Here is a 27,481-nt window from a genome sequence, read left to right on the forward strand (position 1 = left end):
ATAATAAGTTTAAATTAAGAGTTTGATTTTGAAAAATCAGGAAAATTTTAGTAAAAAGTCAGGAAATTTTTCTCAGCTTGATCTGTGGCAACCATGAAATTGTTTTTTTAGCCTTATATTTTACATAAATAACTAACAGTTACTGTTTACTGTTTTTTAAATTTAAAGTAACTTTTGAGATACAATTGATCAAAGTTAAAGAGTTTCATACGTTTTTTATTGAAGGTAAAAAAACAATTTTACTAAAAATCTTTACGCTCCTACAACCTTCAAACCGTCTTTTAGAACTCTCTAAATCTGTTTTTTTTTAATTGTAAATCAATAATCAAGAGGAAGTTTAAAGTTTTCAACCTTAAAATTAGAGAAATTTGTTGCTAAGTTTGTAAGCTCTAATTTACACTAAATATGATTCAATTTGGTTAAAACCTGGTATTTTTAGGTAATATAACCAAAGTTTAAACTTTGTTGTTTCTTATTAAACTAGTGTTCTACCAGAACCAAAAACCATATCTGACTATAGCTTGAAAAATATCTATAAAAAATCTGGATCTAACCAAATTTGATTCAAGACAATTTTTTGTTAGATTTTGATTTGAAAAAATTGTCATATTTGATTCAGGTTTTAAATGTATATTAGATATCTGGATCAGACAAAGATCAATTTAAAATAAATTAGACTGGGTTTGGATTTTATCTAATAACCCCTACTTTTTTAAAATAATTTCATCTTAGCCTGTTCTCAGAAATGTTCCTTACAATGTTAATAACATAAATATTTATGAACAAAAAGTTAAAAAAATGTTTATTTTTAAAAAGTCAATTGCAAACTTAAATGTACTTCACATAATTTGTCATTCATTTATAAAAACAGCTTGACACTGTTAAGCTTAAAAACTGTAAAGTAAAATAGATTTTTATTAAATAGTTTTGATAAAATTTCAAAGTTTTTTAACAAAAAAAGTGAAAACAAATTCACATGCAACTTTTGTTCTAAAAAATCTAGGTTTTCTTGGGATTAAAATTAGTTTACATAGTATACTAGGTTTTTTTTTAATTTAGTGACATTTTTATGTATATGAGATAGTATATAGTAAAATTGTACCCAATATTTCAGATGTGTCTCAATTTATTTTATTAGCTGCAGTTAAACTTTCTTAAAATTATCTATTTTTTAAATTTGTCACAGCATATATAAGTCAAGGCTTTGACTCTGTAAACTTTAGCCAATGTTTTATTTAATCTTCTGGTTGTTAATATTTTTTTTTATAAATGCTTGTAATGTTTTCCTAAGTTTTTTGTTTATACATATAAAAAACAAGTTATTGATTTATAATAATAGCTTTAAGTTAAAACAATATTACTTATTGTTATAGTACAAAATTGATTTTTAAATTTATTGTCATAAACTGGAAATGATTTAATTTAAAAGTGATAAGTTTGTGAGAAACCATGTAAGATTTAAAACTGTAAGTTTAATGAAACATAACTTATCACTTGCAAATACTAAAAGCTCCGCCTAACAGAATTTTATTAAATAACTTAAAGCTGTTTTTACTAAGTTATATTGATTATGAAATATAATTTTAAGTCTTTTTAAAGGTCTAAAATAATATGAAAATTTCCAATTTTTTACTAAAAAGCACTGGGTTAGTGTCTAACTTTTCTCATGACAAGTTTATAAAAATGTTTCCTCCTTCCATAAAACTTGCATTCGCGTATGGCTCAGGAATCTTTGCTCAAAAAAACAATGAAGACACATCCCAAAAAATGCTTGATTTTGTTCTTGTTGTCGAAGACTCTTATAAGTGGCACAAGCAAAACTTGGAAACCAACAACAGCCACTATGCGTTGATGGGAAAACTTACAAGTGTGGAAAACATTCATTCTTGGTTGGATAAGTCAGGTGCTGGTGTGCATTTCAACACAGGAATTTCTATCCAGGACAGACAAGTGAAGTATGGAGTTATCTCGGAGAGGCGGCTCGTTGATGACCTCACTAACTGGAAGACACTGTACATTTCAGGAAGACTGCATAAGCCTGTTCACATAATAAAACACAATTTTGAAAACTCCCAACTGCTTTTAAATGCTTTGAAAAGCAATTTGGAAAGCGCAGTTGCAGCAGCACTGCTTATTCTTCCTGATACTTTTTCAGAAAAGGACTTGTACATGACAATAGCTGGTTTGTCGTACCAGGGCGATGTTAGAATGGGCTTAGCAGAGGATCCTAAAAAAGTTTCAAATATAGTTGAAAATAATATTGAAGGATTCAAAAACTTGTATGGTCCAGTTCTTAAGCAATTTATGGATCCAAAAATTAAAGAAAAAAATGTAGTTGTTTACAATCAAGGTAGCAAAACGTTTTTACAAGACAAAGGCCCAGTAAATAATCATACATTGATACAACTTTTGCCTAACAATTTAATGCTAGAAATGTGTTGCCAGTATGATAAGACCACAAAACATATAAGAGATATTGATGAGGTAGTCAAGGACATTGCCAGATACCCTGAAGTTGATGAGATAACAAATAAAGCTTTAGCAAACATAGTTGCGCAGTCAAGCACTACACAAACTTTGAAAAATTTAGCAACTGTTGGCCCACTAGAAGCTGTAAAATATGGAAGTAAAAAAATTACAAAAATGCTGCAGAGCTTAACTCAACGATCTTGAAAAACTGCTGCTTAGAAAATAACTGTACTTTTATTGTATCATTTTATTGCACTTAGAGAAATAAAAATCATGATTAGTTTTTTTTTTTGAATTTTAAGTAGTCTTAATTAAAACTGCTAATATTTTTATATTGTTAAAAGATACTTGCAAGCTTTCATAAAAATGGCTCAAGTCAAAGTAATTACTCAAGAAACTTTTGACGAAGTTGTGAAAGAAAACATTGATGATTTCGACATGGAAGCTGAAGAAGCATTGAAGGATGCAGTGGAACAATTTGAAAAACAGGTTGCTTTGTTACACTTAAAAAATAAATTGTTTTAAAATTCAACAAAAATTTATTTGTATTTTAATTCAAAGTTAAATATATTGTCAATAGAAGTTTTTTTTGAAAGATTTTATAAATTATATTGTTAATTTAGTGGGTTTTTTGGCTACTTTAACAAGTAGTAGGTCAATTAAGAATAAAAAATGAATTGAAATGAATAGATCTAGTTAAATATGATAAAGTAGACTATAAAAACTTTTTTCTAATACTTTAAAAATTTTAGATAGAATTTTTGTTTTAGATTACAACCATGTTTTACTCACACCGTTTATAGGTATGGTTTTTGCTTTATGATATGATATATTTTTGCTAAATTAGTCAATCTGTACTTTGCGTTTATTATTTTTAAGATGTTTATTTTTGTAAGCCATTCAGACTTCGTCAATTTTATTTTAGCTCTGACTAATCATATCTTTAAAAACGTTTAAAAAAGCTGTAAAAAGTTATAACATATGTGTTTTTAATATACATATGAGTAGAAGTTTAGTTTTAAATATTAAACAATTAACATGTTTAATCAAAAATTAAAATCAGGAAATTAGTTTGAAAATGATTATGAAGTCAGTACCTGAGCAGAATGGAAAACATTTAGTTATTAATCTTGTTGAACAACTTTCTGACTTGAAAAAATCTGAAAACCCTTCAGGTAAATTTTTTAAGTTAAAATTTTTTTTTTAAAGTTGTATCTATTGTATGTTTTACTAAGTCGTTATAACTCTAACCATTTTCTACTTATTTTATAAAACATGTGATATTAAGAGACTCTACTTTTAAGCTTTACAGAGGTATTTACAATTTTAATAATCAATTAATACTAAACATTTTTTTAAATATTTAAATTTTAGTAATGTTAGCCATTAACTATAAAAACTTTATTTAGTTTAAACATCTAGATCAGGGTTTCCCAAAGTGGGCGATATCGCCCCCCTGGGGGCGATTTTAGTATTTTGGGGGGCGATTATTAGTAAGGGGGCGAAAGGGTGGGCGATAACTAGTTAGGGGGCGAAAAGGGGGCGATTTTAAAATGTTGGGTTGTCATAAGATTTTTACTTTTTTTCTTGCTATTTTACTATTTTTAGCTCGCTATTAATTATTTGACCCTGAGGTAAAACTTAAACAAAAATGTTTATTTTATTTATGAAAAAAAAGAAAAAAATCTAGTGCTTATGACTCCTACTTTCAAGTAAATACTATATTTTCATTTATATATTTCCATATTTAACAATTACATATATCATAGACGATTGGAATCCCTCTCACTATTTTATAACCTGACATATATGTTATTTGGGGTTATAAATGGTTTGTAAAAATTTATGTTATTTATTACTAACTATCACCTCATGATATTTCCAGTTGCTTTTTGAAAAGTCACTAAGTTATAAGAAATAAAACTATACAGGGTTGCCAATTTACCTAGAAACCTGGAAAAACCTAGAATTTGACAATTTAAGCAAAAAAAACCTGAAAAAAATCTGGAATTTTCACAATTTTAACATTCTAAGTAGTAAAATTTAGATTTGACACAAAAAAGCTATCATATAGATAAAAGTATGGATCCCTTCGAGGCAAATACTTTTGAAGTAAACGACTTACAGGAAACCTTCTCACACTTACAAACTGACCTTGAACTTAAAGTAAATTCTTCCAAAGAACGATATGAAAGCTTTTGGACTCAACAAAAACTAAGGCAAAAGTATCCAATCATTTTAGAGGAATTTAGATTGTTGTTTATAGCTAATCCTTCTAGCTATGTTGTTGAGAAAGCTTTAAGTTCAGTTATCAACATCTTGAGCAAAAGGTCTAATCTAGATATATAAAGGAGGTGACTTAAGGCTCTATTTTACTGATTAAGAATTAGATTAGAAAAACTTGCAAGCAGTCATATTCCTCATCCTTCACATTATATTAGACTTCAGTAGCAGACATTATTTTATGGAAGTTTTTTAATTTTATTTGATCTTTTGAAGTATTTCTTATTTAACCTGGTTTGTATTGTATTTAAGTAGTCTTTTTATAATAACAACTTTATTAAGCGATTTATTCTACAACAGGTTTGCATAATGCCTAATAAATATTATTTACGGTAGACTTCCTCTTGAGTTCGCACTTTTTACCCAAAAAAAAGTGTAAATTTATATTTTCTTAAATTTAACTAAGTAAAGTCTATTACTAACTAAATATTAATAAAACAAAATATGTATAATATTTAATATCTTATATAGATCTATTTTTTTAATGAAAGTTTGTTTTATGTTTTAGTGGATTTCATGTTTATTCATAACATCATTGCATATAACATATTGAAATTTGTCATTTTGTAAAAAAAAATATGGTAATTATTTTTTGAGTTTGCACTTTTTGATTTTTTTCAAAGTGCGAACTCAAGCGGAAGTCTACTATATTTATTAAATGGTTTATGTTTTAAAGATTTTAATAATTTTATTTTGACCTGGTTAATTTTGTAGTTGATATTCGTTGTTTTACATTACACTAAAAGTTTTTATAGCATAGTGATTAAAATATTTGTTTGAAAGACCTTTATTTGACAGGTTTCTGTTATTACTAGTTTAATCTGTATACAACTTATATCAATATAAAACTATTATCTGATTGTAATATTTTGACAACCATTAAAGTTTTTATTTTTAAAAATATTTTTTTGGTTTTAAAAGAGTATAAATTTGAGGTCTCTATTTAAAATGACTTCTACTTTTACATTTAAAAGTTTCTTAAACACAATTTTATTTTCTAACTTGATTTATTATTGTTCAAAAGTTTATTATAATATAAGGAGTTTTAAACTATTAATACAACTGTTTTTTGTTTTATCTGAATTCAATATATATTAGCAATTAGAATATACTTAGTTTATTTTAATACTTCAACACTAGCTTTTAGTTTTTCACTATTTTCCTCTGTTAAATTATTGTAGGCTAATAGCTAGAAAAAAAAACTTTTTAAACAGAATTAAATAAGCCATCAAAAAGACTGCTACAGTTACAAAACAAAATTTAAACCTGTTTAAAAGTTTTTTTAAATTGATTACTTTCTGTTTACAGAATTAACTGTAAAACATTGGATTTTTTTTTGAATTTAAATAAATAAAAAAAATTGTTAGAATTAAGGTTTAGTTCCCTAAAGAATATTCCAAGTCAAATGCTATTTCATGGTATTCTACTACAAAAAAAATAGTTTAAAAAGTTAAAAATTAAATTTTTAACTTTACAACTAACTTGCTATCTTAGCATTAAAATTAGTAAATTTACTGCATTAACTGAAGCTGTTGATGAAACCACTTTTCATGTGAGATAATCAACCAGTCGGTCAAACTTCCTTTAAATAGATCAGAAATAATGTTTTAATATTTATTTCATTATGTGTAAAATAAACTGTTAATTCTTTTATAGTTTTTTAATCTCTGGTATATATATTTAAAAAAAGCCTATTTGTAAAGTAATTTAAGTATTTTGTGCGGCTTAAATAAGTTACTTAGTATTAACTTCTAAATGTCCGAAATTTGTTATATGAGATATTATTAAAATGTCAGGTTTAAGTTAAGATTTCAGGTGGGTAACGTACGGCTTAGATCCAGTCGCAGATCCAGTCGAATTTCGACCCGCTAAGTAAATTGAAAACTACTTGTGCAAAATAAATAAAATTTACTTTTTTTGATATTTAATATTTTGATATACGCTTTCATTTCGTTTTCAGTTCACAAAAATATTTCATAGATCACAATAATACTAAATCATTTTATTACAATTTTACTCAAGTTTTTTAATTTTCTTATTTGTAATTTTTCTAAATCATGCAGCCCGCAATTACATTTTCTAACGAGTAGAAAATAGAAAATATTTTTTAGTAAATATGAATTGCTGACTACAAAAGTTGTCCACCACTGACGTAAAAGTTTCAATAGTTTCAAAGCAGATCACATTTAAACTGGATTGATTACAGATTACTCAAGGCTTTTTAATAATTAAGTATTGTGATACACTTTACTGGGCTTCTAAGAAAATAACTGTAAATTATTTTCTCAAGCTCTGTAAACTACTTTGAAAAGTGCGTGCATAAGAAGTACAAGACTAAATTACATTTCGTACACAACTTTTTTTAGCTCAAAAGTTTGTACTCAAAAGAAAAACTACTTTGTAAAATCGTGGGGGGCGATTTTTTTTAAAGTTACTGAAAAGGGGGCGATTTAGTAAATGAGTTTGGGAAACCCTGATCTAGATATTGATATATTTTATAAATTGAAAGTGTTTCGTTATTAATGCAAATAAGTGTTTGTTAGTAACATGTTATATAATGGGTCAAAAAATTTATTTTTTGTAAAATCATTGATCCTTATTCGAGACACAATGAATTTTGTAAAAATTTGTCAAAGCAAATGTACAAAGAAAAAAAAAAGATTAATTTTCTACAAGTTTTGAAAATTTTACTTAAACTATATCTCCTCTAACGTTTTTAAAACATTTTACCTTAAATTTTTAGAAAGCTTTAAATATACATTTCAGTTTAAACCACACTTTTTGGCAGCAATGTGATAAAAACTCACAACTTAGCTCCTATTTTATTAATTAGTAATTTTATTTCTTTTTTCTTGCATGTGATATTACATTTTTGTTTAATTTTTTTTTATTGTATACTACAATTTGTAGGAAATTGACTCATTACTTTTAAAAGGCTGCGGACCCATTTGGGGTAAAGCATTTTAACGAGTTTAAAAAGTTTAAAAAATACTTAACTTCTCTAGCTGTTGCTTTTTACCGTTTTTAAAATTCAATTAAGTTTTTGAGATATAAGGGTAAAAAGTCATAAAGTTTAATATGTTTCATGGAAGAATTAAATTTAATCGCGAAAAGAGACTTAATAAAAAGTTAATCTTTTCTTATTTTTTTTTTCATCAGCTTAAACTCAAGTTGATAGTAGATAACAATATTGTAAGAATTTTTTAGATTTGAGTAAAAAAAATCAATTATTATTCAATTTTACAAATCTGAAAACCCTAAAGGTAATTTTTTTAAGTTAAAAATTTTATTATAAGGTTGTATTGTATGTTTTACTAAGTTGTATAACTCTAACCATTTTCTACTCATTTTATAAAACATGTGATATTAAAAAACTCTACTTTTAAGCTTTACAGAGGTATTTACAATTTTAATAATCAATCAATACTCAACATTTTTTTAAATATTTAAATTTTAATAATGTTAGCCATTAACTATAAAAACTTTATTTAGTTTAAACATCTAGATATTGATATATTTTATAAATTGAAAGTGTTTCGTTTTTAATGCAAATAAGTGTTTGTTAGTAACATGTTATATAATGGATCAAAAAATTTATTTTTTGTAAAATCATTGATCCTTATTCGAGACACAATGAATTTTGTAAAAATTTGTCAAAGCAAATGTACAAAGAAAAAAAAAAGATTAATTTTCTACAACTTTTGAAAATTTTACTTAAACTATATCTCCTCTAACGTTTTTAAAACATTTTACCTTAAATTTTTAGAAAGCTTTAAATATACATTTCAGTTTAAACCACACTTTTTGGCAGCAATGTGATAAAAACTCACAACTTAGCTCCTATTTTATTAATTAGTAATTTTATTTCTTTTTTCTTGCATGTGATATTACATTTTTGTTTAATTTTTTTTTATTGTATACTACAATTTGTAGGAAATTGACTCATTACTTTTAAAAGGCTGCGGACCCATTTGGGGTAAAGCATTTTAACGAGTTTAAAAAGTTTAAAAAACATTTAACTTCTCTAACTGTTGCTTTTTACCGTTTTTTAAATTCAATTAAGTTTTTGAGATATAAGGGTAAAAAGTCATAAAGTTTAATATGTTTCACGGAAGAATTAAATTTAATCGCGAAAAGAGACTTAATAAAAAGTTAATCTTTTCTTATTTTTTTTTTTATCAGCTTAAACTCAAGTTGATAGTAGATAACAATATTGTAAGAATATTTAAGTTTTGAGTAAAAAAAATCAATTATTATTCAATTTTTTGTTTTAAAACACTTTTCTAATATTCTTAATTGTTAGAATAAGTAACCTTCTAATGCCTTGAGCATTTCCTAAAAGTTTGAGGCTTACTCTGAATTTAAAAAAAATACAAGACTAGCTCTTAAAATACTAATTTACTCCTTTTTGACTTATAAGCTATATTCGTGATACTATACAATAAAACTTAGTTGTTAGTTATTTAATAGTAATGCAAAACAAAATAAATTTTTGATTTCTAAAAATAATAATTCAGAATCAAAAATTAAAGACGTATTGGAAAAGATGCAAATCGAATTTGACAGAGACATCTCATATAGATATCAAGCTTCAAAACTAACTGATGTTGGAAGTTTAGTATACAAAACTGTTGTTTCGAATAAGGACAATAAATCTTTATTCATTAGTAAGTAAAACTAGTAGGTAATATTTTTCTTGCATAATGAGTTGCTTAAAATATTCAGCTTAAAGATTATAAGTATAAAGTATTATTGATAGCTGTTTTTAATATAACTCTTTTTCAAAAAAATAATTTTAATTTAATGTTAATGGTGGAAAAGAAGTTTAGTTGATATAACTACAGTTATACTTGTTACAGCATGCTTGAAAACATTTTCTTCCTTGCTCAATGGCCAACCAGACTTGATCACTTTCCAAGGCATGGAATTTTTGGTGACAATGTTGAAAAGTTAGTACTTTTTTTTTTTCATAAGTCCTTGTAAACGATTGATTTCAAAATAAAAAACACAGTTGTTTACTTAATTTATATCAATACAGGTTGTGAAAATGTTGAAGAACTACAGCTCATACTGAAGCTGATCACTCTTTCATGCACTGCTCACGAAGGCAACAGAACTGCACTGGTCAAGTGCGACGGTATCGAGGCTATTCTGCAGTGCTGCGAAAACCATAAAGGTTTTTTTTTAACTTTCACATTAGTTTTAGGTTGCAGGTTGAATGTTTGGTTTACTAGTGTTATTTTAGAGAGCTGTTATCGTTTACCATTTATGTATATTTTGATAATGAAAACATAAGTTTGTGTCTGTTAGTTTAATGTCTAAGAAAATTTTAGTTTAGAAGTTTATTATTCAGTCAAAACTAAGTTGTAAGGTTAGTTACTTTCAGTTTTTTATTTAGATTAGATTTAAAAGACTTTATGACTTATTTATTTAGTTGTTTTAGAATGAAATATTTTTATTTTCTTCTCATATCTTATTAGTCGCAGATTTCTAAAACTTGTTTTGGCAAATCAGTAAAATAGAAAACAATATACTTTTTTATTATTTCATGTAGAAACTGCTTTTATGATTTTATTTATTTATAATTTAAACTTATATGTTTTAGAGTACAAATTAAACTTATTTTAGATTTTTGTTCAAAGGTTTACTTGAAGCATCTCAAAATCCGAGTTCAGTTAATTCTTCAGAAAAAAACACAAAACAGTCGAAAAAGAGTTAGAATTATGTTTTTTAGTATTATAAAAGTTTTAAACGTTTTTAAATATATGTTTTTAGTATTAAACAGTTCCTACCAACATAGTAAGATAGTTACGGTTTAGTCTGTTTTATAGAATTTAGTTCAGCGAGCTGTTACTTACTTAACATTTTTGAAGTTATTTTTGTTAAGCACTGTTAAAAGTTGAATTTCATTTAGGCTTAAGGCTCAATTACTAGGGAAGAAAACTCATTGTTTATATATCACAATTTATTGTTGTACGCTTAGTATGTTAGTTTTTAGTAGCTATGTTATCTTTTTATAACCAGCATAGCTTTACGAATAAAAAGTAATCTTTTATAAAAGCAAGTTTTTATCAGCTCTTAGAAATCATAAGTGTAAAGTAATTTAAATCGTTTATAGTTTTCTCATTTGCAGGATTTCCAATAAACCTAGAATCTAACAATTTATGAAAAATCACCTTGAATTTAAGAAATTTTGAAACTGAATAAACCTAGAATTCCGACCAAAAACCACTCATACCTGGAATTTTAAACTATTTTTTCATGTTTGATAACAAAATTTCGATTAGATACGAAAAATCTATCATAAAGATTTAAAAAAAGTTCTAAATTATTTAAAAAAAATTCTTGAAAAACACATTTAAAGTAGCTTTACAGCATCTTTTCAATGTTGTTATACTATTCAAGAAAGTTTTTTTTAACTTAAGTTTAGTTTTATACTAAAAATGGACCAAAATCTTCTTTTTTTTCAAACCTTGAATAAATCCAGAAAACCTTGAAGAAATTTACAAAAAACCTTTGGCAACCCTGTAATTGAGAAATATTATATGACTTATTTACAATACATAAAATCCAACACTGCTCACATTACAAAATTTCTTTACATCTGCGTACATACGTTTCTTAACCTACTTTTTTTTCTTTGCCTCTGAAACTGTTAATATAAACAATTAATTTCAGGAAGCTGTGACGTCATTAGACAGGCTTGCAGCGCGCTGAGGACGCTGACGTTGGACGACGACGTCAGAGTTCAGTTCGGAAACGCTCACGAGCACACCAAGCAGATCGTCACCACCCACCGCGGTCTCGAACGCATATTCGTCTTCGTCAAAGGTTAGTTTCAAGTTGCTTTAGTTGTAAAATAGAAGTGTTTAACTAGACCTATAAAAGTTTTAATTTTATATGTAAGAATAAAAAAAGTTACGATTTTAAGTAATTTATTATACTGTAGTGTTTTTAGATTTAAAATTTTGTTACAGGTATAGTTTGAAACTATTTAATAGGTAATATATGTATAAATACGCTTTTTATAAGAAGTAAAGTGTAAAATAAGTAATATTACTATGGTTGTGTTCGAAGAAGACTACTTCACAAGGCTTTAAAACGCTCTCAAAAGCACTTGTTTCATTATTAAACTCTATAGAGCATATTAAACTTATTTAATTAATTTCTTTATGCTTTCAAACTTAAATTAAAAGTATAACTTCATTTTTTATTTTTATATGGCTTTTCTATGTCTATTGTGTTTAAATCAATTTTTTTTTTACTTGAAACAAAAAGAAAAATGTCTCATTACATTTGTTACTAAAACTGTTTATAGCTTCCTATAGCAAATAGTTGTTAAAATATTTATCTAGCTTCCTATGCTTCAGATATCTTTTGAAAAGCGTCACTTATCATATTAAAGCTGTATGTTTTTTGTTTTTGCTACTTATGAACCCTCATCATCAGTTGTTTTAATTAAAAATGTAGATGTTTTTTAATTTAATTTGTTTGGATAAAAACATAGTTTTTTATAAAACATATGAAATATAAAATATAGTTTTTTATGATAGTTTTTTATTAAACCCTTTTTCTTATTGCTAATTAAGTTTTGCTTTATGTATCTGTAACATTTTTTTTGTGTAATATAATTTTTTTTTAACCTATGAAGGTTACGAAATATTTGTTTAGTCAAAATACCTGTTCTAATTACAGTAAAATCCTTAATTCCTATAATCATATTGTTTACTTCCAACAAATATAAACACACTTTTCTAGAAGCATTTGCCTTTTCTAGAAATAAATGAATTAAATCCTTCTAGAAGACATATTGTGCTTAATAAAACAAGATGTCTGCATAATGAGCCCTTGTTGTTATAATAAATGTTTTGTTTGTTTTTTGAGCCATTCTTATGCAAATATAACATAACTTCATTGTTTTAATTATAATAAATACACAAACAGGTCACGTTTTGTGTTTCTTATAAATTGTCTTTACGAATGAATTCTTATTAAACTACTCAAACATTGTTTTAGAATTTTTTAGTTTCAGTAGAATAAAGCTCAATATTTCCTGACAAATTTTGTGAGTGTTTATATTTAACATTAAAAAAGTTTCTTTAACCTCAGGTTGCAATCTTATAGTTAAATCAGCTTTAAAATTTCCAGCACTTTCTTTTAATACATCTTTTTTTTTTAATTGGTCGGTTTAATGCGTTGTATTTTAAAGAATTTTAGAATTTAATTTTTCTATAAATACTAATATGTAGAATATGATATTATTAATGAAAATGCTTATCTCTCACCTATGATATATAGTTAATATTTCCACAGTAGACATATTCAGTTATAAGTTGATTTAAAAAAAATAATTTGTATGAATTATATGTATAAGAATGTATTAAAAGAAGGTGCTTGAAATTTTATAAGAATCTGATAAAAGCTTTTGAAAATGGATTTAATTTTTTTTAATTTATATCGTTTCAATTAATTATTATAATGCGGGTTGATTTTTTATTAAAGTTTTAATTTTTTAAATCAAGTTTAATGTTAGCTTGTAAAAAAATAAGACTTAATCTTCAAACCATCCAATTAGATGTTTATTACACACATGAATTAAGATGCAAAGTTTAAATTCGTGTATAAAAATTGCATTTTAGATTAAATTGATAACAAATAACCATAAGAAATTTTCAAGTATTTTTTTTAGTATAGTACTGGATTCAGCAGTTTTTTATAAGAAACGAGTCGAGTTACACAGACAAAATATTTCGAGGGCCGCCATACGTTTGAAAATTTGTACTAAAAATGTGCAATATCAAAACTGTGAATAAACATCATTAAATGAAAAGAAAATCTTGCTCATAAATAAGTTGACAACATATTTTTTATAAGCTTTTTTGCATTTTTTTTTTGTTAAAGATAAGTTACAACTGGAAGTTTTCAAACCCTGGCATATTTATTTTTTAATTTGGAAATTCTTTAAAAAAAATTGACTGTGTTTTGAGCATTTCTTTCTTGCTTTTAACCAAAAGTATAGACGAAGATAAACCTATGGAAATGTTCATTATAAAATGTTTTATTATAAATATGTTAATTTGTAAACCTCGCAGCAAGTATTTCACAGTCAATATAACAAATACAATGTGATAACCTTGCTAGTAATCAGCCCTGTAGAGTAGAATTCTTAATTTCGTTAGTCACTTTCTTAGCAACACCTAGAATAAAACTTTTATTGAAGTTAGAAAATATATAAGATGCATAGTGTAAAATATAAAGTAGCTTTTCATTTTGTTTTTCTGCTCACTAGTTTATATCCTTTCATAGCTCTTTTTCTATATACTGATACATTTTAACATTTAATTTTTGTCATTTTCAAGTATGTACTCTTATAAAATAAGTAAAACTGATTAAGTATTTAATATGTTGAATATTAAAAAATGTAAACGCTACTTAGGTGCGAAATATTTTTTCTTCTTTCAACTTATGTATATTATTTATAAAAGCTGAAAATTTATTATTTTTTAAACTAATTCATAAGCATGTAAGAAATACATTCTCAAGATATGAATAATACAAAAGATAAATTTAAGAGATTTTTTAGTTTATATATATATATATATGTTAAAACTTTATACTTTTCCTATGTCCTTGAGCATTTACTAGTTTTTACACAATATTCAAGTAGTAAAGATTAGTCTAACTTTTTAAATGTTATTTTCTTAATAGTTACCAAAATCTATTTTAGTAGTAGTAAATTATATAAAATGAATTTCAGTTTTTTGATAGAATAGCAATTAACGTGATGTAAAACAGAAAAACTTAAGTTCATTTAAATTTGTATAATTTAAGTTTAATTACAGTGTAAAAAACTTTATTTTTTCCGCGTGTTGTCGCTAGCAATAATTTTTTATTGGTTTCTATTTATAGCTGCAAGTATTTAGTTACAGTAAATGAGATAAGGTAAATTAAAACTTTTACTTTTCAACCTGTTATCCAAATTGATTGTGAATTTTTCATAAAAACATTAATATTGTTAAAATTAAGATACAAACATTTTATTATTAATTTTAAATATAATAAGTTGTTCCTACCAAACTATAAAAGCTTTACTTTTTCTGCATTAACACGGCCTGTTCGCAATAGATTTAGTAGTGCTTGCTTCATGGTTATTGAACTGAGTGATTTTTTATGATTTCATAAAAGTAAAACTAGCTGTTTGTTTTAACAACTTGCATAAAGCATTAAAACATTAGTGAAAGTTAACAATTTTCCAAATCTTGAATCTGCAATTTGACCGTTATTTCATGGTTGATTTTATAAACACAAAACTAACTGATTATTTTGATACCTTGTATATGGCATTAAAAAAAATGTGTTAAAGAAAACACTTGAGTAGTTTTTATTTTCATAATTTAAACATTTTTTACAGACACTTTTCCAAATACTGAAATTTAACCACAATATAGTTTGATTTTAAACCCACGCAGATCACGAAAGCGACGTGGGACTGGCCAGCGAGGTTTGCCTGACCCTCGGAAAGCTGCTGGTCCGCAACGAGTTCTGCCAGCAAGTGGTGGACCTGGGCGCGTTGGACGTGGTCAACAGGCTGCTGCAGACCCACATGTCCCGACCCGTTAGTTGTTTGTTATGTCATAAGCTTTTATGTGAAAGTAATTAAGAAATAGTTGAGGTATGAATAAGACGACAAGTGTTCTGTTGAAAAGTTGGTTGCAGCCTCTCTGATGAGTCAAAGTAAATTGGCTTGTACATTGTGGGCTGAACTTATTTTTTTAATTAAGATTCAAAGTCTACATTCGTATATAAACATTACGTCTTTATGATAAATTGGTTACAAATAACTAAGAAAAATACTCAAATAAATTATTTAATTTTAGTATTGTACAGGATTCAGCGGTCTTTTATAAAAACCAGCAATTATTGTTAATATTTTAAATACTCTAGATTAAGGTTAAAACTTGGTAATAAAACTACAATATCAAATTTTTTTAAATTCAATTAAGGTTTACTAATAGCTTAGATTCAAAGTTGTTATTTTAGATAGCTAAACAAGTTTGTTTAGACTAAAGATATAAGCCAACATAAATTAAATTATTTCATCTAAATTCTGAAATGAACTTAAACCTATACATGGAGTAATTAAATTCAGATTGGACATTTGCAAAGCTAAAAACTGTTTACACAAATGAGTTGTTTACTTAGTCATAAATTTCAACAGCTTACTCATGATATACGAGTTAGCTTTTCAAGTGAAAACATATGTAAATGAACTTTTATACTTTGTAAACTTTATGTTGTTCACTAATAAATTAGTGTATTTTTTAGTTTGTTCTACATACTTGATAATTCTAAAAATGTTTTAATATATTTTATAGCTTGTGTAATATTTAAAGTCACAAATTTAAGTGCCTAACATATATAAACGTTTTAAATGCGTAAAAAATTTTTGAATTATTTAATTATAATAACAATAATAATAATGTACTATTAAAATATAATTTTTCAAATATAATTGTATTAATATTTTTGGAATTTGTACATTTCTGGTGCAACTACTTTTAATTTTAAAGCATTTCAACTTATAAATCTTCCACACTGGCTACCATTGTTTGGTTTATTTTAAAATAAGCTTTATGAACAAATCCTCTTTTAAATATATTTTATGAACAATAACTAACTGACGTATGTGTGTTATGGTAGAATGATTGTAATGCTACAACATTTTTTCCTGTTATGGTAAATGTTCTAAGTTAATTGTAGTCATTGTTTCTAACACAAGTGTATCATTATTATCTACAAGTGCATAATGTATTTACTTTAATATATATACATACTTTTTGTTAATTAATAATTTACTAACGCTTATTTTAAGTGGTTAAAGTATATATTATTTTGATACTAATATATAACAGCCCTTAGATTTTATAACAAAACAGTTTAATTTGTCGTACTCAAACATTTTTCCTCTTTTGTTATTTATTATGTAGTGTTTTCAAAAAACGGAAATCTTTTCTTCTTCAACTTGTATATTTTTGAAATGAAAATTTATAAGGTTCTGAATTAAATTTAAATTACAGATTACTGATATACTCATTTAAAACTTTTATTATATTCACACTAGTGAATATATAATTATAAACTGAAATTGGTTTAAAATAAACCATATATTTTAGTATTAATATACAAGAAATTTAGAACAAAAAATGTTTTAAAGTTTTATTTATAAATAGCCACGAAACATTAAAAACAAGCTTTAGTTAAAAGAAATTTATTGGTATAAAGTTGTTTTTAATTAATAGAATAATCTAGTTGACAACTAATGTTAAGAAGGTAGTTTTGAATGTCATTAGTTTAGATTTACTACATTATGTACTACACGTACAACATACCATAACATAAAAATAAAGCATATGTTATAATTTTAATTTTTAATATCTTATATATTTTTTTTTGTAAGCATGTATTATATTTTTATCTTTAGTAAATAACTTTACCATAAAAATTACTTCATAAAAAAGTTTACAACATTTAGTAATTCGATACACTAAAATGTTAATAGAATTGTGCCTTTGTTCGTAGGAGAGTATAAATAAATTTAAACAAACTAATAGGTTCAATAAGTATTCTATATGCTATTTTTGAGAAAAAAATTTATGCTTCACTTAGCATTAAATTGATTAGCTGTGAATAAAAAGAAATCGTTTTTTTTTCAATTGTTAATACATTTACTTAAACTCTATTTTTAAATATATCATAAAAGTTAATATTTTTTCAAAAACAGTACTTTAAATTTTAAGCTCATTTCTATTTAAAACACTGTGAAACTTCAGTCGAAAATCAAAAGACAGATTTAAAACTGTCTAAAATAATTTGCTCTGTATATATTTCAATAAACTTATAACATGCAGAGATAATGATTGGTAGAATAAAGTTAAAATGGACGCGAATTTGACAAACGTTCTGTGTAATATAAGTTAAATAAAAAAACAAAGTTATTCAATTTAGTATAAACTTTTTAAAACATATTTTAAAAAGAACTTTCTGAATTGAGCAGTAGTATAATAATATAAATAACTATTTTAAAAAATAAATTGAATTATTATTGAAACTTGTTTGGTGTTGTCTGACAACGCATAAAAAATTAAGTAAATTACAAAATGAATATTTAAACAAAGCACAACGCTCAATCAAATTAAACTCCATCAAGTCGCTTTCGACATCCGTGAACTCGATTTTTCGTTTTCAATTATTACGTCACACTACGACCACGTCATCGTAGTTCAGGTCGTCGTCGACCACCGCGCCGTTCCTGGCCCAGGAGGGCAGCGTGCCTCCCATCCTCCTCTCAGATCCCTCCTCGCTCCTCCCGCTGTCCACGCTACCATTTGTCACGTGATCACGGTTTCTAGGCGACGTGGGCGACGTCACCACGTTGTCCCAGTTTTTCATGGACACCCGGCTGGTTTTTGCGCCCCCGAAACCCCCGGAAAGGAGCCGGTCGAGGTCCTGGTAGCCGGGCTGCTTGAACTTTGGCGCGTTCTGATTAGCCGATTTGAAGCCCCTGGGGAGGGTGGAGCTGCCGTACAGCTTGTTGCTCTCCTCCCATTTCTTCCGCATGCTCGCCACTCCTGTGGTTGAAATTTTTTTTAGTAAAATAACAGTTTGTAAAAAAAATCTCAAATGAAACTGATTGTTGATATTTCATAAATATAGTTTTAAATTTTTTGAGTTGTACGCTTGGTCAGTTTTGTATTGTGTGTATCTGAACACGAAAGCATCTACATTTTTTTTTACAAAATACTTCTGTTTTATCCATTTTATCCAAAAAGGCTATATTAAGCTATGCATATCATAAAACACTTTAATAAGCTATAGCCTATATTAAGCTTATAACTCAGTTAGGAGCTTTTAATCAACGGCAGTAGTTCATACTAGAAAAGCAACAATTTTTAACAGAGCAATGGTTGTTTTTATACCCAATCGCGTTCGAACGTTAGTTTTACAAGTGCCATGTAATTTACAGACTCGGTTATCAAAAATAATTCTAAGAACAACTTGAAAATACCATGTAAAACCAAGTCGACATTATAAGAACAGTGGTTGTTGTAACGAACCTGCTTTGTAGTTGGGTTGCCACTTGACGTGCACGTGCTGAGATATGTTCAGCGGTGTGTCGCCCCCTTCTTCGTCCTGCGCGGTGATTTGCACGTTCAGCTTGCACTGCTCCATGCTCATCCTTGCCATCTCGATGTTGAAGTCGGTGGCGAAGGCGGCGTTCGGCTCCCAAATTGCCTCGGAGGGTATCAGCACCTTGAGTTTGTAAAAAAAATGTTATAGTTAAATCCCAAAGTGGGCAACATTTAACCCTTTAAGGGCGTCTTTGGCTATCAGAAAGCGTTAATTGGTCAGTTAGCGAAAAAGTAAATATGTTATTAACTATCGAATTGGTGATATCTAATAAATGTGGGCGATTGTTTTTTAATTTTCGACAAGGGGGCGTTAATAAAAATGAGTTTGATGAAACCCTGAGTAAGTTTGAAGCAAGTTATTTGTAAGTGTTTAGCCTTAAATGACTTTAGTTTAAAATTTTTTCGTTCGTATACATTAAAGCAAATTTTTTGTTAAACCAAAAAAGCTAATGTGTAATTCGCAAAGTTTCCATAAGTTATAGTTTTTTTTTTCTGTGAATTAACATGCAACTTAAATAAGCGAAAATAAAATAACTTTAAATTACGGCACATATGCAGTATTCAACTATTAAATACAAAATTAACATCTGCTACGTCACAATACCTTGCTCGGTTCCACAGCGCACTGCTTACTGTCCTCTCCGGCCGCCACGGACACCTGCACCTGCAGTCCCCGGTCGTGGGCCACCTGCAGCGTCAGCCCGCTCTCGAGTTCCTCGTGGTTGGGCTGGGGTTTGTGGATGTGGTTGACCGCGTGCACCACATGCGGCAGGTCGTCGCATATGCACACCTGGTAACATAAATAAATTATTATATCAAAGTGAATGTTTATTTAGTTTTGAATAGTTTTAGTTCATTGATTTAATTATTATTTTTCAGTTAGTTAGGTTTACAACAGTTTTTTTATTTACAGTAACGTAAAAGCAATAAAATTAAGTGTAAGAAATAATTGATAATATTAATTGTTTGATATTTTTTATTTGTGTAAATTAATGATTAAGATTTTTTTTAATTAGTTAGGTTTACAACAAGTACTATTAAGAACAAAAAAAATTATATAAAAAGTTTTTAATATTAATTATTTGTAATTTTTTTTTTCATATTGATAAGTTGTTGTCTTTATCTACACATTTATATTTTAAAATTGATACTGAAAGAGTAAATACTGTTTTCTTTTGGTTAGCTCTTTAAGATGAACAAAACATTTAAAGCAATAGTAGCAAATTAATTTTAAAATATACATATAATATTGTAAACAACATCTTTATCAAAAATTTGATAACCTAAATTTAAAACTAAGTTTAATATAAGGAGTCACAAGTTTTCTACAAAAAGTTTGAGGTATATAGCCAGTTTTTAAGTTTTGACTAACAGGACATAATTTACTCACATTTTTTTCAATTAAGATGTCTTAAAATAAACAAAATTTTTAAGATGACGATGCCTAATGATATACATAAAACTCAATTTCTTAACAATCACATTATAGTTACAAAGTTTGTTTTACATTTAATGTAAGCTTAGCATATCAATAACGTAAAATTAACTGTTTTGTCACTTGGTATAAAAAAAATCTAAATTATTCAAACTAAGAACAAAAAGTAACCTTCAATGTTTGATGTTGCTTGTTTGAGCCGACCAGGTAGATGGAAGCAACCATTCTTTTCATTGAGTGCTTGTTTCCTATGAACTGCACGCAGTAGTATTGTTGCGTGTTTACCCCTTGTCTTATCATGTTTTGTTGTTAACTATATGCTTCTAAATAATTTAAAAAATTGGTAATTATCAAGTTAAAATTTTTGTTGTAACAGAACACATAAAAAGTTCAAAATAGTGCAGAATATATAAGTGAACTATTTATTTTGAAGCAATATACTTCCTTTTCTAAACAATAGCTGCACTGTAATTGAAATTCGTTTCAACAAATTATCCATTCTAGCGTGCTGAAGCGGTTTCACACTTGAACTCGACTATAAATACAGCTGAAGTCATAAACGCGTTTCTTTCTGCAACTCATTTTTCATTAAAATAAAAGAAGTTTAAATTAATTCAAATATTATTCTACTAACATGGCAGTGACGCAAGTTCTCACAAGATTGTAAATAAACACTGCTTGTTTGTAAAATCTTGTCTTAAACCTTTTAGCGGCTGTATACAAATAAAGCTGTAAACACTGTTTAGTTAAACACCCACGTCAAGTTACGTATGTACTTTGGATAAACAGTTTAGCTGAAAATAAATTAAAATAACGTGAAAATACAGTTTAGCTGAAAAACTAAAATTAATGGACAGTTGTTTTTTAAATCAAAACACAAAGTGATACTTGTGTGTCTTGTATCGTGTATTTGATTCTTGTCACACGCCAGCTCACCCGATTAAAGCGACATTAGCGCAGTTTAGCTTGATACTTGATGCCAGTTTAGCCCAAGGGCTTATCTCATACATCGCCCATATATTCGCATTCGAAATTCTCATGCGGAAAATATTCACGTTGTTTGATCTGCTTTTGTTCAAAGTTCCCGCTCTTTGTCAAACGGAGCGCTTTTAATCGCTTCAAGAAACGTTCAAACGGCCTCAAACGCGTTTTCCTGGTTTGAGCACTTGTAGGTGATAACAACTCAGTTATATAACCGAAGTCATTACTACTTTTTGTGAATGATTTTCCTTGTCGTGTTGATGGAAAACCTTGTGCGATTGACACCTTCTTTCCTCGCCTCTTAAGTCATTTAATAATTGATAGAAGTTGTCGAGTAAGACTGGAAATGCCGGGCTTAAACCCGTGTGTTTTGTTGGCGCTAGTTAATTAATTTTTCTGGTTTTCCTTAACATTCGAGCTCTTAGGTTGTACAGCTGGTTTTTTTACTATACTTATTACAACGCTAAACAAATGTTGGAAAATTTTATTCATTTTTCTTATATATAAGTATAAACTAACTACTTTACTTAATTATTCTGGTTCAGCATGCACTTCATGTAATTTATCTTAGTGATTTAATAGTTTTATTAAAATAAACGAAATTAACTATAAAGTAGTGTATCTGACTCGTAATTATATCCATCTTTCTGTTTCGTTTACACTTTGAAAACAAAACACACAAAGTTCACTGATCTATTTTTCTCTATATATAGTTAATTATGCAATCAGTGTTGGTCAGTATCCATTTGTTGATACGCACCCCATGAGCACCACTCAACCTCCAACATAAGCACTATTCCCCGTTGTCGTGTATATTTTGTTTACTTCCCGTAACACAATACTGCCAAATTCCTTTCCAATGTTCTCAGTTTTCATTGAACAATAAAGTATGCTCTACTTTTACTTTTACTGTTATGTATGGTTTTTTTGAAGAATTTTAACTGCTGCGCTTCATAAAAGGCTCAGTTTTTTTATGGCACGCTTGAAATAACAACAAAAAGATGAAAACAGGGAGTAATAAATCATACAAAAAACAAATTGCATGTTGTATTCAACTGGTATTTTATTTTTAATATTCTTTTGTTTGTCTTGTTTTATTTTGAAGCTAAAACTTTTTAAAGTTTATGTTGGAATTCATCTTAAACTAAATGTGAAAAGTATAAAAAGACTTGTTCAAAAAAAAAATCCTTATAAAACGTTTACAACTGCCTTTGAAATAAAAAATCAGTTTTAAGAATTATCTAATTCCGAACATACTAATCTTCTTTTACTTTTTTTTAAACTACCTGCAAGAAAAAACTTTCAAAAAAGCACCAGTACAAAACTCATTATCAGTGCAAAATAGAACGCTTCTGCGCATTTATCAAACATCACATCTATATGGCTTCACATGCGATACGCTCCGTTACGCGTCAGTAAGCAATATTTGAAGAAGGGTCATCCAGGAATGAACGCAACTCGCTCTATACTTGTCCACCTATTCGTGCGTGGGTTAAAGTTAACTAAAACATGCATTTGCTTATTCATTTTTGATTTTAAAGCTGGTTAAAAACTGTTTTATGGCAAAAAAAACAGCTTCTTAACTTTCAATATGAACTTTTTTATGTTTAAAATGCGCTGGAAAATTTGTTTATGTTAGTGCCTGAATTCCAAACATTTTTGAGTTCTCATGTGTGGTCATTGTTTTGTTGCCTCTTTTCCCTGCAACAAGATATTTGACGTCATTTTAGGATTTTATAAGCATTATTGAACGCAGTTTTGTTTTGTCGTTAGAACTTTTTTTTATTAAAATTTGTCCTTTATAAAGTGTATGAAAAGTAAAAATTTTGATTATATATATATGTATCTAAAACTTTTATTTAGACTAATAATGTGACACTTATTATGTAAATCTCTAACTTAAAGTAATTTTACAAACTTAATAAGTTTTAGGCATAAATTTATAGAACACAAGTGTATAAAGCTTTAAAATTTAAAATATAACAAATAAACTAATTTCTCTTAACGATTAAAAGTTGATAAGAAAAAGTTTCGTTAGTAAATTTATCCTAATTAAGCTGACATAATAAAATTGTTGAATTTTACCTGGGTTTTATTGTTTGAAATTATTTGGGGTCAACAAATTATGTATATAAATCTTTTTACATAATCTTTTTCTATTTTAAAGTTGTTATAAAGTGCTCAATACTTAATAGGTAAAGTAGAGAGAAGTTTATATTGTTAAATATTTTTATGACTTTTGAAATTTCAAAGATGTTATCAAAAAAATGCATAACTTAAAAGTCATAAACAGTATCGATGTACCTAACTTTTAGAATTAATAAAGTGTATTGAAAAGTTTACTTGTAAATGTATCCTCATCAAGCTATCAATTTTAAAAACTTACTTTCATCAATGTTAATAGCTTGTGAATGTTACAGTCTCTGGTGCGTCAAAGATATTCTCAAAATTAAACTTATCTAAGTCATAAGCATGAAAACATGTCAATGTATATTACTAAATAAGCTGATCTTAAAACTATTAATTTAAAGTCAGAAGGTATAAACTTATAAGTGAATCCTTATAAGTATAACTGCATTAATGTACCTTTGTATAAAACTTGTAAACATAACAGTCTCTGGTGCGTCAGTGTTTCGTGCTGATCAAAGCGATGAGCGGTAATGACGATGTCAAGCGGGCGGTTTGCAAATCACCAGCAATCGACCTCATGATGCTCGCGTTGAGCGAACACAAGGACTCTCCCGCTGTTAGTTTGCATACTTTTTACATTTTTTAAGTTTTATGAGTGCTCAAATTATATACTGTTGTAAGTTTTGTCTACAGGAAATTGATTAGTAAATCAGGGTAAAGTTTGTTGATAAAATTATGTTTTTATGCTAAATTTTCAATACCAGTCAAAAAATAAACTTTGTAAAACTTTATAATGTATATTTTTAACTTTCTTTTATACTATTTCAACAGTATTCTTTAGTTTTATGTTCATAAACTTTCTAACTAATGTGATGCCCAAATTACTGGCGAGTCAAAAATAACTTTTTTTATAAAAAGTAAAGAAAATACTGGCGAGTCTAAAAGGTATATTTTATCAAAGGTGTGTGAATCTGTGTTCGCTGCCGTCACGACCGTGTCCCTCAGAATTCCCGAGCACTGTGATGTCATAATGTCCAAAGGATTTGCACCGCTCGTCATATCCGCCATGGAGTTCCACAAAAACCACTCCGGAGTGCAGGTCAGTGGTAATTGTTACGTATAAAATTTACTTTTTTTTTCCTATTTTATCAATTTAAATATTTTTAAATAGATAGAGTTTATGGTTCAATCCATATAGTTTTATTTAAAAGCTTCAAATGATTGACATAGAATCTAATTCTTTATACTTCTACTTTCTAAATAATTTTCTTGATTTTTATTTAATTTAATACTTCTAGATAGAAACAAGCTGTTAGCACATAAATTTTAACTAAAAGCTTCAAATGGAACTACGTATTAAAATCTAGTTCCATTGATTTTTCCATAAGATTTTATTTTACTTTTTAAGTCAAATTAAAAATTTTCAAAAAGAAACAAGCGTGTATGGCGATCAGGAACATGGTTGTGAGAACGAGGAACCACAAGAAGCCGTTCATCGACTTCAACGTGGAAGGACTCATCCACAAGGCCATGTCGAAACACGGAAAATGTTTGTTTGTGATAAGCAATACATCAAAGTTCGCTTTGATGTTTATGTTAAGTTGCTATAGTTGTAAATACAAAAAATTGGCTAAGGTTGCTAAATAAAGAATTAAATTATTCACTTGAAAGAAATTTTTGTTACAAAGTTTGATTTGAATTTAAATTTTATGGTTATAATTTAAAAGTCTACTCTAAAATTTAATATCTACGTTTAAACTAAACACATAATTAAGTTGAATGTAAGTCGCTAATATTTCAAGTCAAGTCTCTTAATAATTATTATTTTGTTGACTATTTATAAGAAGACTTAACACTTCTCATGTTCTATATAGGGGTACTTTAAGTAATTTACGTTAGATTAACACAGTGCTTACTAGTTATTGTTTAAATTTTCATGACTTTTCTATATACAGTGTACTTTTTTTAGTTTATAAGCTGTTTTGCTCATTATAAATTATGTAACTAATTTTTATATTCATATTTATGTTTTTAACATGTAACTTTTTTCACATACCTAAGAAGTACAACATATATAGTTCTAGTTTAAACTTTCAAATAGAAATTTTTCTGTTTCTTAAACTTATTTAAAAATACTTTCTACGTTTACTTGTGACATTTGATAGGTTTCAATTTTTAAATTTGTATAAATTTTGACTATACAAATGTGTTAATTTTAAAGGTAATGTTTAAACTACTGAAAAGGCTGTTATTTTCAACAAATTTTACAACTTGAGATATTAATAAATAACTTTTACATTGATCAGATTTGGATGCTGAAAGTAAAGCGGCGCTGAGGGATCTTGACTTGGAAGTTGATCTCAAGAATCCGTGGAGAAACGAGAAGGGAAGCATTGCTAACTGCTAACTACTGTGAAAATATGTTTCTTGTTTTAATTTTTACGTAATTGTTTTAATTTTTTTCGTTTGTTTTAAATTAATACTTTAATTTCAATAAATTGCTAAAATCAAATTTTTGTAGTTATATTCACTTTGTTAAGTTAGTTTTTATGGAACTAAACTTTGAATAATTTTAAAACAGTACTTAAACTGGTTTATTTTCAAGAGAGGTAATCATCTATTTTAGAAAATACTATACGAGTTCAAGAAGAACAGCAATGACTGTTTTGCATTAAGAATTACTTTTACACAGGTAAAAATTATGAGCAAACTCAAACTGTCTTTTAAAGCAAATAAATCTATAAGTTCAGTGGGTTTAAGACATTGTATTCATTAAGATGAAACATTTTTTTTACGTTTCAAGTATTCACACAATTTCAAAAATAATACAAATCCTAATATTTTAAAATGTGGTTAATTAATTTAAAGTCTACGAAACTTTAACAGTCTTACACATTTTCGCGGTTTGGTCAAAATTAGGAAGTTAATTTTTGCTGATTATATATTTTGTGTTACAATGAATAAGTAAACGCATTTTGGCATTCCTGGGAAGTAAAACAGTTTTATTACTATGTTTACGATATAGAAATGTTTCAACAGTTTTCAAATCGCCAAAACAGAAGTAGAAACTAAAATAGTGGGAAGTACAGTTTTGTCTGTGATGTATAAAAAACACATACTACTCTTAGTTTATTATTAACTTTAAAAAATACTAATGTTAAGTATAACTGTGTTGTTATAAAAGTTGGTAAAATTTTGTAACGCTCAGTAACATTCCAAAATGTTACCAAATAAATAGTCAAAAAAAGTATAAACTTATTTATTTGCTAATTAACGCTAGATTACTTGAATATTTTTCTTTGTAAAGTGACTGAACATATTTATTTTATGATTTAGACTAGAGGTGGGCAACGTGCGGGCCGGACCCGGCTCGCAGAGTGAAAATGACCGGCCCGCGAGAGAATTTACAGGCCCACAAAGGGTCAATATTATAAAACTTTTACAAAAATTTGTATCATATTTTTACAAAGCAGAACTATAAGAATTTGACTTCAAATCTTGCTAAAAAATTACCTTATAAATTAGTGTGTACTAATAAATACACCATTTTGTCCTTATATTTTGTATTGTTCTAATTTAGTTGGAATATTTTTTGTAAAATTACCCCAAGCAAAGTGTTTTTTTAAGTACGATATTTACATATGTATCTTTGTCAATTATAATGTCAATACTATTTATAGACATTATTTAAACATCTGACATGTCTCAATCTACATCTTAAGTTGTCAGACTTGAGATTTTTTTTTTGAATTTGAAGGATTTAAAAAAATGATCAACTGTATCCATAAAATTAGATTCCGGCTGGATCCAAAACTTTTATTTACATTAGAATCCAACTGGATACGTATCTCAAATTGAAATTAGTTTCCAGTTGTATTCGGATCTAAAAAGTCGTTATTCGGCTTGATCCAGATACTGGATATGGTAAATCACTAATTCGAAATGCTCCGGCCAGCAAAAGACTAAATTTTTCTGGATCCGGCCCGTTGATTGA

The 27,481-nt window shown here is 27.3% G+C and overlaps 3 protein-coding genes across 4 annotated transcripts; 2 read left to right on the top strand and 1 right to left on the bottom strand.

Annotated features, from left to right (window-relative positions):
• Positions 1-1,602: 1,602 nt before the first annotated feature.
• On the top strand, positions 1,603-2,814 carry LOC145849031 (phosphatidate cytidylyltransferase, mitochondrial-like). The gene has a single exon (XM_082954140.1). It carries the CDS (start codon positions 1,612-1,614, stop codon positions 2,671-2,673), a length of 1,062 nt encoding a protein of 353 aa, XP_082810266.1. The 5' UTR covers positions 1,603-1,611; the 3' UTR covers positions 2,674-2,814.
• Positions 2,815-2,816: 2 nt separating this feature from the next.
• LOC145849012 (armadillo repeat-containing protein 6-like) lies at positions 2,817-25,993 on the top strand. Of its 2 annotated transcripts, none has more exons than XM_082954129.1 (11): positions 2,817-2,958; positions 3,533-3,644; positions 9,270-9,419; positions 9,612-9,701; positions 9,791-9,928; positions 11,431-11,583; positions 15,222-15,367; positions 23,972-24,103; positions 24,449-24,586; positions 24,919-25,036; positions 25,794-25,993. In XM_082954129.1, the coding sequence occupies exons 1-11, from the start codon at positions 2,836-2,838 to the stop codon at positions 25,892-25,894; spliced, it is 1,401 nt and encodes a 466-aa protein (XP_082810255.1). In that variant the 5' UTR covers positions 2,817-2,835; the 3' UTR covers positions 25,895-25,993. The 2 variants fall into 2 exon arrangements, with proteins under 2 accessions (XP_082810255.1, XP_082810261.1); XM_082954135.1 differs by having other exon boundaries at positions 9,285-9,419.
• Positions 17,260-20,694, bottom strand: LOC145849046 (uncharacterized). Its single transcript, XM_082954144.1, has 4 exons — positions 20,548-20,694; positions 19,546-19,731; positions 18,867-19,062; positions 17,260-18,380 (listed from the first exon to the last, which is right to left on the bottom strand). Exons 1-4 carry the CDS (start codon positions 20,674-20,676, stop codon positions 18,007-18,009), a joined length of 885 nt encoding a protein of 294 aa, XP_082810270.1. The 5' UTR covers positions 20,677-20,694; the 3' UTR covers positions 17,260-18,006.
• Positions 25,994-27,481: the final 1,488 nt, after the last annotated feature.

Source organism: Thalia democratica, chromosome 1, assembly GCF_965202585.1.
Source record: "Thalia democratica chromosome 1, ktThaDemo2.hap1.1, whole genome shotgun sequence".
NCBI lineage: Eukaryota > Metazoa > Chordata > Thaliacea > Salpida > Salpidae > Thalia > Thalia democratica.

Coding starts and splice junctions, on each gene's coding strand:
- LOC145849031 (XM_082954140.1), top strand. CDS start 1,612: ATGAAAATTTCCAATTTTTTACTAAAAAGCACTGGGTTAGTGTCTAAC.
- LOC145849012 (XM_082954129.1), top strand. CDS start 2,836: ATGGCTCAAGTCAAAGTAATTACTCAAGAAACTTTTGACGAAGTTGTG. Junction 2,959..3,532: donor TGGAACAATTTGAAAAACAG/GTTGCTTTGTTA, acceptor AATTAAAATCAG/GAAATTAGTTTGAAAATGAT. Junction 9,420..9,611: donor CAATAAATCTTTATTCATTA/GTAAGTAAAACT, acceptor TACTTGTTACAG/CATGCTTGAAAACATTTTCT.
- LOC145849046 (XM_082954144.1), bottom strand. CDS start 20,676: ATGATAAGACAAGGGGTAAACACGCAACAATACTACTGCGTGCAGTTC. Junction 19,732..20,547: donor AGCAACATCAAACATTGAAG/GTTACTTTTTGT, acceptor TTATGTTACCAG/GTGTGCATATGCGACGACCT. Junction 18,381..18,866: donor GCAACCCAACTACAAAGCAG/GTTCGTTACAAC, acceptor TTTCAACCACAG/GAGTGGCGAGCATGCGGAAG.